General features: G+C 34.3%; 1 protein-coding gene and 1 long non-coding RNA gene across 3 annotated transcripts in view; one reads left to right on the plus strand and one right to left on the minus strand.

The window, feature by feature from the left end:
* The window catches only part of SNX16 (sorting nexin 16), a 41195-nt gene extending 24562 nt beyond the window's left edge, over positions 1–16633 (plus strand). For both annotated transcript variants that reach the window (XM_002759035.7, XM_035276610.3), the window contains exons 5-8: positions 408–477; positions 12677–12813; positions 13386–13505; positions 14608–16633. In XM_002759035.7, coding sequence (XP_002759081.3) covers positions 408–477; positions 12677–12813; positions 13386–13505; positions 14608–14704 — 424 coding nt within the window. In that variant the 3' untranslated portion in view covers positions 14705–16633. The remainder of the gene's footprint in view (positions 1–407; positions 478–12676; positions 12814–13385; positions 13506–14607) is intronic.
* Positions 1–18955, minus strand: part of LOC128929848 (uncharacterized) — a 43681-nt gene that overhangs the window by 8398 nt on the left and 16328 nt on the right. The gene's annotated exons all lie outside the window — the stretch shown is intronic.

Here is an 18955-nt window from a genome sequence, read left to right on the forward strand (position 1 = left end):
TGCTTTTCGGTCACTTCAGAAGCATCTACTGAAACAAAAACAAGTGAGGTATAAATTAGAAATTGAATTTATTTTTAAAAGGATTATGACACTAGTTCAGACTAATATTTCTTTGAAAATCATAAAGAGGCTATTCACTCTGTTGGTCTCTTGAACCATTATTTTGAAGTATGTTTTATGTCCTTATAGTTTGTATGTAACAATACATTTGTGATCTTTATGTTCTAAGATCTTAGAAAACACCTTAAAATCTTTGCATCTTCTGTAGTTTTATATTTATATTTAGTTGTATGAAAACACATAACCAGCTTGCTTAAAACACTGTGTAGCTTCAAAGTAACTTTTGCTTTTTGCTATCTTTTACAAACTTATTTGTACTTCAGATAATTTTTTTTTCCTTTGAAAAGCCTTGCAGTGAGAGAATTTCTTTGTTTGGATGATCCACCGGGTCCATTTGATAGCCTAGAAGAAAGCAGGGTAAGTGCTGTATTATATAGCACATGAAAAGAGGAACAAATAATACAGTACAAAAACTACATTGTTTCTTGAATGGAATAGCAAATAGCAAAATATTATAATTTCAGGCATGGTAGTTTGCACAGAAAGCTTTTAATGTTTGAGTAAAAGGTTTCTTTCATTGAAATACATGGACTTAGTTCAATGAAAAAGTAAAAATTCATGTTGTATAGTCAATAAAGCTCTAAAATTAAATCCTACATTATTTATTTTTACTATTTCAAAAAAATAAAATGATTTGGGGACTTTTTTATATTTAATAATACTATGTGTATACTGAGTTTTCTTCCATTTGAGTGTCAAAATAAGGAACTTACAGCTAAAATCAAATTTAAAACTTCAGGGGTAGGAGTAATTGTCTTGTTACTAGTTTAGCTGGTGCCTGATACTTCTCAGATTACATTAACTGACGTGTTAAAGCATCCTATTTGTTGAAGCAATAGCCTAGATTCACAAAACAGATTTGGTAATAGTAGATTAGCTAGGATTTTATGTAAGCTTTTTCCCCAAATGTTTAATGGTCCTTAAATGAAACAGATTTAATTGGTAGGTTTGTAATGTTTTTCATTCAAGCTGAGACAGTTCTTTGTATAGATTGAATGCCATAGCCTTTTTAAAACAGATTTGTTGGAGTAAAATTTCCATCCATAATATTCATCCATTTGTTGTTTGCTATTCCACTGAAAATGTATAATTTAATAATGTTTAGTGAATTTATAGAGCAGTACCACCACCATTACCATAACCCAATTTTAGAATATTTTTATCACCTCAAAGAATTCCTTATAAGCCATTTTGTAGTCAGTCTGCACTGCCAGCCCAAGGCAACCACTGATCTGCTTTCATTCTCTACACATTTGCCCTTTCTGGATATTTCATATAAATAAAATCATACAATGTATGTTTGCATGTGAACAATATACATAAGCTTTTATATATACAGCCTGCCTAATACACACAGTATTATAATCTTTTACACCTGATTTATTTCACTTAATATGCTTTTGAGGGTATTCCATCTACAATTATTGTCTACAATTATTTCATTACTGAATGGTTTTTCATTGTATGCGTATACCACATTTTGTTTATCCAGTCGTCAGTTGAGGGATACTTGGATTGTTTCTAGTTTTGTGATATTATAAGCAATGCTATGGACAGTTTCATATAATGTTTTATGTGGACGTATGATTTTATTTCTCATGAACTGAGAAATTCTACTTCCCTAGGAGTGGAAGTATTTGATTATGTAACAAGTTTAACTTTTTAAAGAAACCAATAAAGTTTTTGTAAGTTGCTGTATTACATTCTCACTTGTACTGTACAATAGTTCTAGTTTCTCTATGTCCTCACATACTATCTCTCTTTCAGATTGTAGCCGTTCTCTTGGATATGTAGTGAAATTTCATTATAGCTTTAATATTCATGTTTCTAATGATTTTTTTATATTGATCATCATGTCACATGCTTTTTAGCCAGTCATGTTTCCTTCTATGAAATGTCTGTTCATGTCTTGCCCATTTTTTTGTAACTTTGACTGTTTATCTTACTGAGTTGTAAAATCTTTATTTTAGATACAAATTCTTTATCAGAGATACAATTTGTAGATATTTTCTTCCAGTCTGTAGGTATTTTTTCATCCTCTTAATGGTATTCTTTGAAGTGCAAAAGTTTTTAATTTTAATGAAGTTCATTTTTATCACTTTTAATGGCTTATGCTTTTACTATTGTATTATACAAACTCTTTGCCTAACCCAACATTACAAAGATTTTCTCAGACTGTTTTTTCTAATTTCACACTTTAGCTCTTACAGGTAGGTTTATGGTCTATTTTGAATTAATTTTTTATGAGGTGTTAGGTAAGGTCTTAAGTTCCTATACCTATCTTAATTTTTTTTAGTTCCTTTTATTTAATTGTCTTAACACTTTTGTGAGAAATCAAATGACCGTGAAAAAAACGGTTTGTTTCTGGACTCTGAATTCTAGTCTATTAATCTCTTTTTCTGTCCTTGTGCCAGTATGTTACTGTCTTGTTTACTGCAGCTCTTATGGTTACTGTTTGCATAGCATCTCTTTTCTCATCCTTTTACTTTCAATATGTTTGTGTCTTTCAACCCAAGATCCATCCCTTCTACATAGCATGTAATTAGGTCTTGATCTTTTATTCCTTCTGACATCTTTTACATCTGCCATTTTGCAATTTGTTTTCTGTTTGTCTCATCTGTCTCCACCCTGTTCCTCCTTTTATCTTGTGTAAAATATTTTTTACTATGCCATTTTGATTCTTCTGTAGAATTTGTTACTTTTTCTTAGCTACTTTTTAGTGACTGCTCAAAGTATTTTATTTCAGTGAAATATAAACTTGGCTCCAATATATCTCCATTTCCTCCCTCTCTTTGTGTTGCTGTTGTTACCTGTTTTACATATATCTTATAAACCTAACAATACAGTGCAATAATTATTTCTTTGCACAATCTTTTGTGCTTTAAAGAACTTAATAAATGGGAAAACATATTTCATAGATACTTTTATTTATCTACATACTTACTATTTCTGACCTTCTTCATTTCTTCCTGTAGTTGGTGTGATTATCTGGTATCACTTCCTTTCAGTCTCATAATCTTCCTTTAGTTTTTCTTGTAAGGCAAGTCTGCTAGCCACAAATTCCCACAGTCTTTGTTTATCTGGAAATGATCATTTTTGAAAGCTAGTTTTCAAAAATGACATTTTTCAGTTTCATTGAAAATGAATGTTTCAGCACTTTGAATGTGTCATTCTACTGCCTTCTGGCCCCTATTATTTCTGATGAAAAATCAACCTTTAATTATATTGTTTTCATGTGCATGATGAGCCATTTTGCCCTTGCTGCTTTCAAGATATTCTGTTTGCTTGACTTATAGCAGTTTTATTATGATATATTTGGATGTGGATCTCTTTCTGTTTCTTATGCTTTGGCTTCATTGAGCTTCTTGGACGTGGCAGATTAATGTTTTTTATCAAACTTAGGAATTTTTTAGCCATTATTTCTTCAAATGTTTTTTCACTCCCCTTTTCTCTCCCTTCTGCTTCTAGGACTCTGATTACTTATATATTTGTATACCCCCATGTTATATAAAATGTCTCTGAAGTGCTGTTCATTTTTCTTCAACTGCTTTTTTCTCTGATCTCCGGATTGGAAAATTTCTATTGATCTTCAGATTCATTGATTTATTTTTCAGTCATGTTAAATCTGCTGTTGAGCCCCTCCTGTTAATTTTTCAGTTATTCTGCTTTTCAACTCTAAAATTCCCGTTTGCCTATTTTTAACTGTTATTTCTCTTTACTGAGATTTTTCTATTTGTTGAGTATTATCCTTATGATTAATTCAGTGTTTTCTGTTTATTTCATGTATGTAATGGTTGCATTAAAAATCATTGCCTGATATGCCTAACATTTGGGGCCATTTAGAGATAGCTTCAATTGACAGCCTTTTTTCCTGAGTATGCTTAGATTGACCTTGTTTTGTGTGTGTGTGTGTGTGTGTGTGTGTGTGTGTGTGTGTGTTTTATAAATTTTGTTGAATACTAGATGTTTTAGGTGATATACTATAGCAATTCTTGATTCTAATTTCTGCCTCCTATAGTGATTGTTATTATTTTGTCTGTCTGTGTAGTAACTTGCCTGGACTAAATCTGTAAAGTTTGTCTCCTTAGCAATGTCTGGTCACTGGTCTGTTTTCTCAGTGTTTTTTTTTTTTCTTTATTGGACTGACTTTCTTGTGTTTCTGCATAGCTTAATGTTCAACCAACAGTTGGTCATAAATTTTGCTTTAATACCTCAAACTAGGAAGATATTTGCTCTCTGGTAATATATCTGGATGTAGTCTAAGGAGTGTATTTAAAGATAAGGTCATTTTCAAGTATGCCATAGATTTTAGTTTCCGCGGAATCCTCTCCTGTCTCCTATTCAATACATGCATATGGGCTCTGTTGTCCTGTGTGGCTTGGATCCCAGGATATGTGGAGAGCTTGTAGATGCCTCATAGATATATCACTTCCCAGAACTCCCTATTAAATCCTGGCTAGAACCGGGCATAATGGCTCATGCCTGTAATCCCAGCACTTTGGGAGGCAGAGGTGGGTGGATCACGAGGTCAAGAGATCGAGAACATCCTGGTCAACATGATGAAACCCGTCTCTACTAAAAATACAAAAAATTAGCTGAACATGGTGGCGCACGCCTATAATCCCAGCTACTCGGGAGGCTGAGGCAGGAGAATTGCTTGAACCCAGGAGGCGGAGGTTGCGGTGAGCTGAGATCGCGCCATTGCACTCCAGCCTGGGTAACAAGAGCGAAACTTCGTCTCAAATAAATACATACATACATACATACATACGCGAAACTCCGTCTCAAATAAATAAATAAATACATACATACATAAAATAAAATAAAAATCAATCCTGGCTAGATCATTGCTTGCCGCCAAGATTGCTGCTTTAACTGACAACACTCCCAATCAGTGAGCCCCAACAGTAGCAGAAAAGCTGCGGTTTTCATGGCTTTCTCTACCCTCTTTCAACAATGACCAGGTAGGAAATAGGTCCTACTTATGGGCCTTGCCATCCCTCTATACACAAACTAAAGTGAACTATCTCCATATGATACCAAATTATTCGAGATTATCTTGATTTTTTCACATAAACATAGTTCTCTTAAATGAACCATATGTACAATTAAATGTACAACTATATTACTATTATATACTACTGATAGCGATCGTTTAAAAATTCAGCTTTATTAAGAAATATTTTCTCTAACTTGGACATAGATATTTCAGAATAAAAAACTCCTGTTTCAAAAAGATTTTATCATTAGAATGATCTAGAACAATGATAAATTCAAAGGCTGAAATTCATTTAGCTTCCAAGAGCAGACAAGATTGGGCGCATTCAGAGTGATATGGCTATAAACTGAATTTTATTTAAGTGCCATGATGGTAACCTATATGTGCAGTGGCAAAATAGAGAGTGCATGTCCTCTCTAAAGGCATTAAAATTCTATTAAATATTAAAAATTGGCCACAGTATATATTTGGGCTCCATTCTTCTGGATTTCATTCAGCCTTTTGACTACCATTTTGTCACTTCGATTTAGAACCTGTTTAGAAAGTTATAGTTCTATTTTTTTTTTTGAGACGGAGTTTCGCTCTTGTTACCCAGGCTGGAGTGCAATGCGCGATCTCGGCTCACCGCATCCTCCGCCTCCTGGGTTCAAGCAATTCTCCTGCCTCAGCCTCCCGAGTAGCTGGGATTACAGGCGTGCGCCACCATGCCCAGCTAATTTTTTGTATCTTTAGTAGAGACGGGGTTTCATCATGTTGAGCAGGATGTTCTCGATCTGTTGACCCCGTGATCCACCCGCCTCGGCCTCCCAAAGTGCTGGGATGACAGGCGTGAGCCACCACGCCCGGCCCCTATAGTTCTATTTTAAGTGATCATTGGACTAAAGAAGCTAAGTGTTTGTTACTTCTTTTCCAGCTCAAGGATTCCATGATTTTTATTCCTTTAAAATGTAGTATTCTTTTTTTTCTTGCAGGATAGCTTTTAGTTCATTTTTAAATTAGCCCCTTTACAAAAATAATAATTTTAGTATCTATTTACTGTTCTTTGTTCAACATGTATGCTAGTTAGTATGTGTCAAGTATCATAACTGGGCAGGGGAAGAGTGGAAGTTGATTTGAGTTATGATTTCTCATCCACGCTATTGGCATTTAGGGCTGGATAACTTTTTGGTGGCCGTGGCTAGGGCACAACCTTACCTGTGCATTGTAAATATTTAGCAGCATCCTAGGCCTCTACATACTAGATACCAATAGCATACCCACGCATGACAAGTAAAAATGTCTCCAGACATTACCAGGTGTCTTCTGAATTTAAAATCATTTCTGGTGTAGAACCACTGATTTAAATAAATCACCAAGGCAATGTTAAGTTTATACAGTCAACAGAGTAATATGGAAGGTTTCTCCTAGAATCTTTCTCTAAAATAAATGCATTTTCCTACAAGTGTATTTGAAAATATATGTTTATTTGAATAATGAATGAAGAAATTTTCTGCTTGCTCTTCTTCAAAGTCAAATCTGCAGTGACCTAATGTGAGATATATCACTTTTGTTTGCAGACTTACTTAAGTAGCCTCCCATTTTAAGAAAAATTCCAAAATGACTTCTTAAACCATATTTCTTGAAGTATAAAATTAAACTTATTCAAAGGATAATGAATCCTCAGTTCAGCAAATCTTTAACCTACTTTTCTCTGTTCCCTATTTAAGGTAGTCATTTATATCCCCTCATATACTTCTACTAAAAGAGGGAATTAAGGTTAGGTATATAAATTAGTCTACCTTTTTTTGGGGAAATTCAAATATATTACTTGTATGGAGATAATATAATTGGAAGAAATGAGGTTTTACTGTATTAGCATTAACGAAGAGCTTTTAATTGGAAATGAATTATAATTTTTAATATTTTATATGAATTATAAGTACAAATAAAGAGAATTCTTAAGCCATCTATTCTCTACCTCAATTTTAATCTTCAGTTATTCTACAGGTTAAGAACATAATTTTCTTGTTCCTAAGTTTGAGAAACCCAGAAAAGCAGATAAAAAAATGCCATGAGGGCCGGGCGTGGTGGCTCACGCCTATAATCACAGCACTTCGGGAGGCCAAGGCGGGTGGATCACGAGACCATCCTGGTCAACATGGTGAAACTAAAAATACAAAAACTTAGCTGGGCATGGTGGCACAGCCTGTAGTCCCAGCTACTCGGGAGGCTGAGGTAGGAGAATTGCTTGAACCCAGGAGGCGGAGGTTGCGGTGAGCCGAGATATTGCACTCCAGCCTGGGTAATAAGAGTGAAACTCCGTCTCAAAAAAAAAAAAAAATGCAATAAGAATTGCAATATGTAATGAAATTGTTTTCTTAACAATCACTTGCTAGCAGATTTTCCAGTCCTGATGGAACTGTTTGATCTCTGTCACATAAGAAAGTGTGTGTGTGTGTGTGTGTGTGTGTGTGTGTGTGTGTGTGTGTAAAATGATGTTCATATATATATCACAGATTCTCCTTTAACATTATAATTACATAATACAGGTTTTTTTTTTAATTTCTAGGAATACAAACCATTTTTATGGTCTCATTAGCAGGGCTAAGTAGTTATATCAATATTTCCTTGCACTGACTATTCTAAGGACAGTCTCCATTCCTATATACATCTTTCCTAAGGTACTTCCCTCACTGGGATGGATTTTAATCTTGGAAGAAGCTCAAGGATTTATATCAGGTACTTTCCTAGGAATACAATTATTTGATTGTTAGTTATTCTCGTCTTCAACTTCACTACATGTGCTTAAATTACACCCCAAATTTGTTATGTCAGTTTGTACTTTTACCAACAGTATATTTTCCTCTTGCTCTGTATCATCACTAATAAAAGTATTGTCAATATTTTAATTTTTATCAGTCTGATGGGTATAAAATAGTATCTTATTGTAGCCTAATTTTCTTGATTACTAGCCAGCTCTGGCATCTTCCATAGTAGCTGTTTGGGACTTCTGTAAATTTCCTGCTCCACATTCTTAGTCACATTTTCTATGGCTCTTGTTCTTCCCTACATACCAGCACATAAAATTATTTCTCCTGAATTTCCTTCTAATAAGTGTAAACTTTTGTTTTTCACACTCAGGTCTTTCATTTAACTTTGTCTGTATGGATGACCAGTGATCACTACCTGATTTACTGAAAAGTTCATCCCTATCTCACTAATTAGGAATTCTTCTATTCTAAATAGTTCAGTATGAATGGGTCTGTTTATGGTCACTCAGTTCATTTTTAGTATTCTTATCCCTCTGCTACTATATTCTGTTAATTAAATAATCTTATTAACTGGCAGAACAAGGGTGCTCTTATTCTTCCAAGTGGCTATTCACTTTTCCATATGAATTTTAGAACAACTTTATGAGTTCCATGAAAAAATCCTGTTGCCATTTTGTTTGGAATTTTAATGCATTTATGTATTAATTTTGAAGAGTATTGTCCTTATAGTATTGAATCTTCCTAGTAATAGATCTTTGCATATAGAGATTTTGGGGTTTTTTTGTTTTAGTCAGTCAGTAAAAGTTTACATTTTTTTTCTTAAACTTCTAGGGAAAGCCATAGGATTTCTCATTATTTTTGTTGACAAAATAATTGGTATTTTTATTACACTCTTAAGTTACTAGTTTTATCATTGATTTTTATATCTCTATTTTGTATGTCACATGCTCTCATTAGTTTATAGATCTGTTTGGATTTCCATGTAGGTAATCATATTCACTGCAATATTAACAATATGTTTTTTCCTAATACTTAATATCTTTCATTTCATTTTTCTGTATTATTTTGCTAGATAGGATCTTTGGAGGTTAATTGACGCCATTATGGTGGGCATCCTTTTCCTCTCATCCTAACTTCAATGGAAATGATCCTGTATATTGCTGTTGGATATGGTGTTTCCTGTAGGTTGGTGGTAGTTGTGAGTTACATGAATGTGTTTATTGTCTTTGTTTTTAGATTACAGAAGTTCTATTTCTAGTTTGCTAAGAGGTTGTAGGAGTGTGTGTGTGTGTGTGTGTGCTTTCACTTGCATCTGTATAGATGATCACATGGGTTTTTTTAATTAATCTATTGGTATGGTACATTACATTCGTAGATTTTTCAAATGATAAAACATTATGAGAGGAACTCATAAATTCATCTCTTTTTAATTACTGGATTTGAATTGTAATGATTTTATTCAGAATTTTGGCATTTATAGTATTTGTTTCTGTTACTGCCTTTTGTTGGGTCTAGCATCAAAATTATACCAGTTTTATAAAATGAGGAATAGTCCCTCTTTTTCTGTAATCCAGAACCATTTGAAATAAGTGCGTATTATTTGTTCCCTAAATGTTTGTTAGAATTCACCTGTGAAACAATCTGGATCTGATACTTTCTTTAGTTTGTTTGTCTTACAGGTAGATTTTTAACAACTGATTCTGTTACTTTAATATCTGTAGTTATTCAGATTATTTGTTTGGGGGTTTTCAGTTTTGAGAATGTGTATTTTTCTAGAAATTACCATTTTGTACATTCTTACAAGACTGTTAGTAGTATCACATGACTTTTTAAAATCTCTTAACATATCTTTAGTTACGTATCCACTTGTTTCCAATGGACTTTTTTCCTTGGATTTGGTTTAATAGACTTCTCAAAGAACCACTTATTTCCTTTTTGATTATTTTGATTAAATTATTTTCCTGTCTCTTAATTTCTTTTTTATACTTGATTTTAGTATGTTCTTTGACTTCTTGAGTTGGATGCTTTCTCAGTTGTTTCTAGTATTATACCATTCTTTTATATTACAGTCAAATTGCATCTCACAAGTCCTAATAGTACTTTTTTTTTTTTTTTTTTTTGAGACAGAATCTCTCTATCACCCTGTCTGGAGTGCAATGGCACAATCTCAGCTCACTGCAACCCGCACCTCCTGGGTTCAAGCAATTCTGCTGCCTCAGCATCCTGAGTAGTACAGGCATGCATCATCACACCCAGCTAATTTTTGTATTTTTAGTAAAGATGGGATTTCACCATGTTGGTCAGGCTGATCTGGAATTCCTGACCTCAGATGATCCTCCCAAAGTGCTGGGATTACCATGTGAGCCACCACACCGGGCTTAATAGTGTTTTCATTGTCATTATAGCTTATATTGTTCCTTATAATATCTCGTTTGCTCCATAAATTTAGAATTCTCTTTAATTTTCAAGCACTTTTTCCCTATACTACTGACTGTTTTTTATTCTATTTGCATTTTTTTTTCAGAGATATGTTCTCTCTGATAATTCTTGGTTATTGTCAACAGTGTTCTTCTGTCTTTGTAATCTGAATATATGTGATAAATTTTCTAAATTTTCCATGTGTGCTTGAAAAGAATATTTCCTAATTTTTAGACTCAGACTTCAATATATGTTCATCATATCAAACTTGCTAATTGTATTGTTAAAATCTTTTAAATCTTAATTCATGTTTTTGTTTATTCCTTTAATTGTTTAGAGTTATGTCGAATTTACCCCTTATGGTGTGGATTTGTTCAATTTCTTCTTGTAATTATGCATATAAAATATTCCTGGTGAATTATTACTTTTATTATTAGACAGAGCTCTTTGTGCCTAATAATGTTTTTTATCACCTTGAACTGCATTCTGTCAGATATTAATAAAACTACAACTTTTGGTAAGGGAGAAAAGGCAAACATTTGTCTGTTGCCTGATAAGTATGTTTCTTCCCTTGTATTTTAAGAATGTCTCTTTTTTTTTTTTTTTCTTTTTTTTAATTAAGATAGAGTTTTGCTCTTGTTACCCAGGCTGGAGTGCAATGGCTTGATCTCGGCTCACCACAACTTCTGCCTCCTGGATTCAGGCAATTCTCCTGCCTCAGCCTCCTGAGTAGCTGGGATTAAAGGCACGCGCCACCATGCCCAGCTAATTTTTTGTATTTTTAGTAGAGACGGGGTTTCACCATGTTGACCAGGACAGTCTCGATCCCTTGACCTCATGATCCACCTGCCTCGGCTTCCCAAAGTGCTGGGATTACAGGTGTGAGCCACTGCGCCCAGCCCAAATATGTCTCTTTTAAACATCATATTTATCTTTTAATACAATCTGAAAAATCTGTTGTGTTGAGTTTATTCTATGTATAGTAGTTACTAATGTATTTGTATTTATTTGTCATTTTGTGCTTTTTATTCTGCTTTATAAAATGCTACTTTTTTCCTCTTTTCTTTCCTTTCATGTTATTTAATGAGTTTTTTCTCTTTTTTTTCTCTGCCCTTGGTTTTTTAAGTTCTGTAGTCATTGTCTTTTATTTAATGCTCATATGTTCTCATATTTTAGAAGCGAAAGAAACAAATTGTTTACAGCCCTCCTCAAAACTGGCCATCATTATTATTTCACACAATCAATGTTTCTTTTGATTTACCTGAGTGTTTGCCACTTTCATTCCTCACCATTCCTACTGTCATCTTACTCTTTCCTTTGGGGTTCAGTTAACTACTTATTAAAGTATGTAATTTAGTAGTTCTTTCAGTGAATGTGTTTTGGTAATGCTTAGTTCTTTGATGTCCAGATGTCTTTTAATTTTGTTCTCATTCTTGAAGTATGATTTAACTGTGTGTAGAATTATACCTTGATAGTTACTTTTCTCAGCACTTTAAAGTGTTTTCTGCTGCCTTTGATGTAGACTGTTTTATGACATCTACCATCAGTCTCCTACTGTCTTACAATTTTATAGTAAACTGATAATGTCTTCCTGGTGTTTTAGAGATCTTCTATTTGATTTTGGTATTTGCAATTTCAGTATCTTGTATTTATGTATGTATTTATTTTATTTGTCTTCCTTGGGATACATTATTTTTCCCAAAATACATATGAGGCTTTTTAGATTAGATCCTTCAGGTGAGACTTCACCTCGTCTACCTAGAAACCATATTGAGACAAACAATCTTTCTTGATGTATTCCTGTGTTGTTGAGTGACTTTTATTAATGCTTTTGCTCTTTAGGGTCTTTGCTTTATTCCTGAATGTATCATTTTTTGTCACTTACTTCCCAAAATGTTCCTGGCTCCTCATTTCTTGTTCCATCCTGGTACTGCAACCAAAGTGATCAAGACTACCAAAATGCTGTTACAGTAGTATGTCTACTGAGCTAATACAAATGGAATCAATAACCACAGTTGATTTTTTTAAGTGTAATCATGTATGCTAGGCAAACATAGATTAAGGAGAATAAAAACTAAAGCAGTAGTTACTAATCATTTTTATCCCAGTTCTACACTAGAGGGATATTGCATTCTCACTTCAGGCACACTAGCTTACTACTCTATGTCTTAAGAAAAAGAACTTCTAGTTATGTCCCCCTGGTGGATGGGGACTAAGAAAGCTAAGATAGCAGGTGACCTAAAAAGATGAGGGTAGAGAACAAATCATTGGGAGTTTCATACTATTGATTATCTATGTTCTTTGATTCTTCAATAATGCTCTTGAGAAAGATATCACATATGTAATTAATTGTATTCTTTTTCTGCATGTGTTTGTTGGTTCTTTTAAGGCATTTTGTGAAACTTTAGAAGAGACTAACTACCGCTTACAAAAAGAACTACTTGAAAAACAAAAGGAGATGGAATCACTAAAGAAACTGCTTAATGAGAAGCAACTTCATATAGACACTTTAGAGAAAAGATTCAGGTGTGTTGTGATACTTGCATTTCTAGTCTAATTCAACTCAGTACTCTGGGATAAATACCATTTACATTTTAATATGATTTAGGAATTTCCTGATTCTGAAAGTTGTAGGCTTTTGGCATTCTTCATTGGGAAAATCATGCTTTATTTAGAAAGCTGAACATTGAAGGATGGGAAAACATCAGGAAAATTAGCCACTAACTATTCAACAAGATAGGACATTATTCATTATAATCATTGTTAAATCATTATTAAATACATAAATCATTATTAAATGGAATACCATTATTTTATTTAGGGGATATCTTACTTTCTAGGCATTTATGCCAACTTCTCACATATGAAAGCTCTGGTTTGCCATCTCATCAGCATATCTTGAATTGATGCTAAAGTCAGTTTAAATTAATCATAACTACTAATTTCTCTGTATACTCCCAGAGTGAGCTGTTTATTAGCTATGTGACTGCATGTGAAGGCTTAACAGCTAAAGACTCTATAGCTACATGTATTCACAACATTAAACATATGCCTGTTTTGTTCATATAAAATAACTTGTTGCCATAACATATTTTTAGAACAATGTCTTTAGAACCTAAAGAATCACTGGACATGTCAGAAACAGAAGGTAAACAGATCCTAAAGGTGGAGTCCTCTGTGCTTGAGGTTGATCAGGATGTCCTGGAAGAAGAATCTAGGTATATAATATTTTACTTATGATAGCTTAATCGTTTGGATATTGGAGGGAAGTGATTCTAATACTCTATAGAGCATTTTTTAAATGAGTTCACTGTTAACTGTGTCAAAAATCTTCTGAGCAAACAAAGATTTGTAGATATTTTAGGCTCTCCCTAAAAATGTGTCTTTGACATCAGGCTGTAAGTTTTCTTCTTACTTACTTCACAACTGTGTCTGCATTAACTGGCCTCTGACTCAGGTAATTTATTATTATTTTTTAAATATTGACAAACTACCTTAATCTCCCTCACCTCAATATCACCTGTTTTCCATTCAAAAAGTAGGATATTGTAATATAATAACAACCACCCTTCTACCTAATAGGAATGATGAAAATGTAATATATTTGAAAGCACAAAAGCACATAGAGGTTTGGGGTTTTTGTTTTTGTTTTTTTTTGGTTTGGTTTTTTGAGACAGAGTCTTGCTCTGTCACCCAGGCTGGAATGCAGTGTGGCACAATCTTGGCTCACTGCAACCTCCACCTCCTGGATTCAAGCAATTCTCCTACCTCAGCCTCCCAGGTAACTGGGACTACAGGCACTCGCCACCATACATGGCCAGTTTTTGTATTTTTAGTAGAGGTGGGGTTTTACCATATTGGTCAGACTGGTCTTGAACTTCTGACCTCATGGTTTGCCTGCCTTAGCCTTCCAAAGTGCTGAGATTACGGGCATGAACCACTGCACCTGGCCCACATAGAGGTTTTATTGCATACAGATCCAGGGTAATTGTTAATAGTTTAGTGGTAATGGTCGACTATAATTATGAGAACAATTTTATGTTAAAGGTAATTACCAGATAGATTTTTATTGGTCGGTGGTAATTTGGAGAGGTGTAAAAGTTTAAAAACCTATCTCCAAAGGTCTTACCTGTCAATGACAACTTAAAAATATTAAATTTCTGATTGAATGTTTAAATGCTTTTTTACATTAAATACTTTTATACTAAGTATGTAAATATTCTTTCTATAAGGTAGAATAGTTTTAAAGGTAATAGTGACATGAAATAATAGCACGCATCCTATCCCTTCATTGACATGTTGTTTTTTTTTTTTTTGTAGAGCTGATAATAAACCATGCTTAAGTTTTAGTGAACCTGAATATGCTGTATCAGAGATAGAAGTAGCAGAAGTGGCATATAATGCTGAAGAAGACTAATATACCACAAGCAGTCCCCTCCATTTAGACAATTCAGCAAATTTAGAGGAGTAGCAAATACTATCTTAAAAGAAAAAAAGAACTCTAAAATATACAGAAAGAGCAAGAATGCACATGTATGAAGTTTACATAAAGAAGTTTTTTTAAGTTATTGGGATAGGAAATGTATTCACTGCTGCTTTTAATTGTGTTTTATCCAATTATATTTAATACATTAAAAAAAATCTTGTTAGAATTCTGTTATCAAGGCCCACATTCTTAAATACTATGCATAAATTATTATGGTGTTTTGCCTATATGTTGCTCCAAATTGCTGTGTGTATATATACATATATATGTGTATGTGTTAAATCACCAATTATATTAATCAAATGGAAATTAATTGCTTGTTACTATCTGAATGATATATACTTCTTTATATCTCTGACATGACATAGTTTCATTAATGGTTTAAATCAGTGACCATCATAGTAAAGATAGAATTTAGTTGAGTTTTTACTGTTTACGTGTTTACCATCTGTAAATAAAATTTGCTTATGTGAAATGTTAATGCTAAGGAAAAAAAATTACTTTCTAGCACCAAAGGAAAACTACTTGAAAGGGCTGTGGTCATATAGCTAAAGTGATAAACTAGCCTTGATTTTAACAGCTGATTCATTAGTATCAAAATACTTTAATGAGTGTAATGGTTATTAATATGTTACATTTGTTTAGTTTCCACATAATCTTTATGTCTACCTAGATTTAGTGAGTTCGCCTCTTTCAGAATACTACCTCTTTTTGTTAATCAAGGCATATTATTTTGGAAATATAGAGTCGAAATAAATAGGGTCTTATACAAAAAAGAAAACAAAATAAAAAGCCATATATACTGCAAAGTTCCTAACTGGCTTGACTCCTGGCATTGCATTTTTATTTCTGTATATGTGAAGATGTTATTATACTGTATTATGGCTGATTTTCTTTTTAACATATTTAGCCAAGTGATGCACTTTATGATAATTAAACTCTTTTGTGCCAAGTTTCATTGGTGGATTTCTTTAGTAAGTAGAGTTAGGAGAGAGAATTATGTAGTGCCTTTACTATTTCACTTTCTACAAAAGCCTCCTAGGGTCTATGAGTCAGCTTTATGAAAAAGTGTTTATTTCAGCTTTATGTACAGTCATTGAAAGTGCCTTGTTTCATTTTTATAATGTGAAGTTACTCATTTATTTTCTGTTTTCACTATTTTGCATATTGCTGTTAATACGCATTGTAATAATGCTGGCATTTTGCAAGCCCATTGGTATGCTTTCTAAAAACTGAGGGAAACTTACTGGGGAAATAGAATAACAATCTCCATTTTTTTCTTTACTATCTAAAAGTTTATCAGTATCTTGATGTATATATTAAGATGTGGCTGTTTAAAACTCTACTGACATATATCAACACATCCAATGGCTGTTGTTAACCTTTGAAGTAAAAAGGAAACTACTTTTTACCAAATAACCAAAAATTTTTTAAGTCTTTGTCAGAGTGCACAGGTATGCTCTGAGAACATTTTCCAAAAAGTGTATTAGAAATATGTTTACTATACTTAGAGACAGATATGAATATAACACATTTATCTGCTTATTTATTAAAATTATTCTAGACTTGCAAAAGGGTTAAAAAGAACAATCATGTAATCAGTACAGTTTTGAATCTTATGTAACAGATCTTTGCCAAATTCTAGATATTGTAGTATTGCCTGTCTGCTCTAAAGTGAACCACCCACTTTTTCAATCTGGCTTTTCAGAAGATTATATTTAAAGCTTTGCAAAAGTGAAGAAAAATCTGTTCATTAGGTAAACCACTATTATTTATATTTATAATTTACCTTTTTTTACTTTTATAATGCATTTTACTCCCGGTATTATGTTCATTTAATAAATTATTTTTTCATTGCAACAGTTGCTGTGTTGTTCATATGTTGAATGCCGTTTCCCCTCCACTTTCTATATGCTTCTCCCTATCCTTTATGATTATTGTAAACTGAATTATATTAAGTGCTGAATTTCACAGATGTGGAATGAGTCTGATTTTCTTTTTAGGTTTACACTTTATATTGCTGATCATTTTTGAAAGTCTTTGTGACTAGGTGCAATGTACTTTAACATAACATATTAATAATTTTAAAAATTGAATGTAACTGAAACAACATTTCTGTGGATAGTCTTTTAACTTTTTAAAAATTAAACTTACATAAAGTTAGTACAACCATAAAACAGCATTTTAAAATGTAACTGCCTACACTTAGATTAGCCATTTACAGCACATTTATTTAGAAAACCAGGCTCAGATAAATTATCTGTGTAGTCTAGTTCAGTCTGTGATATTAAAAGGGAACAATGGCTTTAGATATAAAAATAATTTGGTTTTGAAATGGATTTTATTACTTATAGGAACAGATGAGTTTGGGGATGATGATAAAACAAGTTTGTATTCCCAACTAGCAGACAGAGGAATCTAAATTTTATCCTCTAGGAAATCTTCAGAGAGCTACATATTTGATCCACATTTTGGCTCTTCCTAGAATTATCGTTAGTGCATTACACTTTGTTTCTATGCTGTTGGCTCCAAATAGCAAACACAGTCATCAAAACATGTATTTTCAATATATGTTTTTAAGGCTAATAGCTACTTTTAAATATGTCACAGAGTGTACCTTTTATGAGGACCCATTGGAGAAACTTCTCTTGGGTCTCAGTCTCAGCAAAATATCTGCTTCTCCTAAACAGTTGATTTGGGGTTTTTTGTTTGTTTGTTTTTGTTTTTTGAGACAAAGTCATCTCTGGAGGGCAGTGACGCTATCTCAGCTCACTACAGCAGTGGCCACCGCACCAGCCTGATTTGTTTTTTGTTTTTTGAGATGGAGTCTCACTCTGTCACCCAGGCTGGAGTGCAGTGGCACAATCTCGGCTCACTGCAATCTCTGCCTCCCAGGTTCATGCAGTTCTCCTGCCTCAGCCTCCCGAATAGCCGGGACTACAGGCGTGCACCACCATGCCTGGCTAATTTTTGTATTTTTAGTGGAGATGGAGTTTCACCATGTTGGTCAGGCTGGTCTCAAACTCCTGACCTCAAGTGATCCACCCGCCTTGGCCTCCCAAGTGCTGTGATTACAGGTGTGAGCCACCATGCCCAGCAGCCTGATTTGTTTGTATCTTTTTAAAGAGTCTATAGCTGTCTTTGTTGGTCCTCTTTGTTTTGTCTTTTGGCAGCTCTAGGCCAAATTGTAGTTCATTTGTATGGTCATGCTTTTCTGTTATAACCATGGCTTTATTTTTTATCTTTGATTTTTTTTCTATTTAAGTTGTTTTATTAGAACATAAAGGCCAGGCTGGGCATGGTGGCTCATGCCTGTAATCTCAGCACTTGGGGAGACTGAGGCAGGCAGATCACGAGGTCAGGAGTTCAAGACCAGCCTGGCCAATATGCTGAAACTCCATCTCTACTAAAAATACAAAAATTAGCCAGGCATGGTGGCATGCTCCTCTAGTCCCAGCTACTGGGGAGGCTGAGGCAGAAGAATCACTTGAACCTGGGAGGCGGAGGCTGCAGTGAGCTGAGATCACACCACTGCACTCCAGCCTGGGTGCCAGAGCAAGATCACACCACTGCGCTCCAGCCTCAGTGACAGAGCGAGACTCCACCTCAAAAAAAAAAAAAAAAAAAAAAAAAAAAAAAAAAAAACACCAGGCACGGTGGCTCACGCCTCTAATCCTAGCACTTTGGGAGGCTGAGGCAGGTGGATTGCCTAAGCTCAGGTGTTTGAGACCAGCCTGGGCAACACAGTGAAACCCCGTCTCTACTAAAATACAAAAAATTAGCCAGGCATAGGCTGGGAGTGGCGGCTCATGCCTGTAAATCCCAGCACTTTGGGAGGCCAAGGTGGGTGGATTACAAGGTCAGGAGTTCAAGACTGGCCTGGCCAAGATGGTGAAACCCCATCTCTACTAAAAATACAAAAATTAGCCGGGTGCAATGGCAGGTTGCACCTGTAATCCCAGTTACTCGAGTGGCTGAGGCAGGAGAATCACTTGAACCCGAGGATCGGAGGTTGCAGTGAGCCAATATCACACCATTGCACTTCAGGCTGGGCAACGAGCAAAACTCCATTTCAAAAAATTGTGTGTGTGTGTGTGTATTTGGGAGGAGTGCCAGGTGCGGTGTCTCATGCCTGTTATCCCAACACTTTGGAAGGCTGAGATGGGTGGATTGCTTCAGCTC

The sequence above is a fragment of the Callithrix jacchus genome, chromosome 16 (genome assembly GCF_049354715.1).
Source record: "Callithrix jacchus isolate 240 chromosome 16, calJac240_pri, whole genome shotgun sequence".
NCBI classification, from domain to species: Eukaryota; Metazoa; Chordata; class Mammalia; order Primates; family Cebidae; genus Callithrix; species Callithrix jacchus.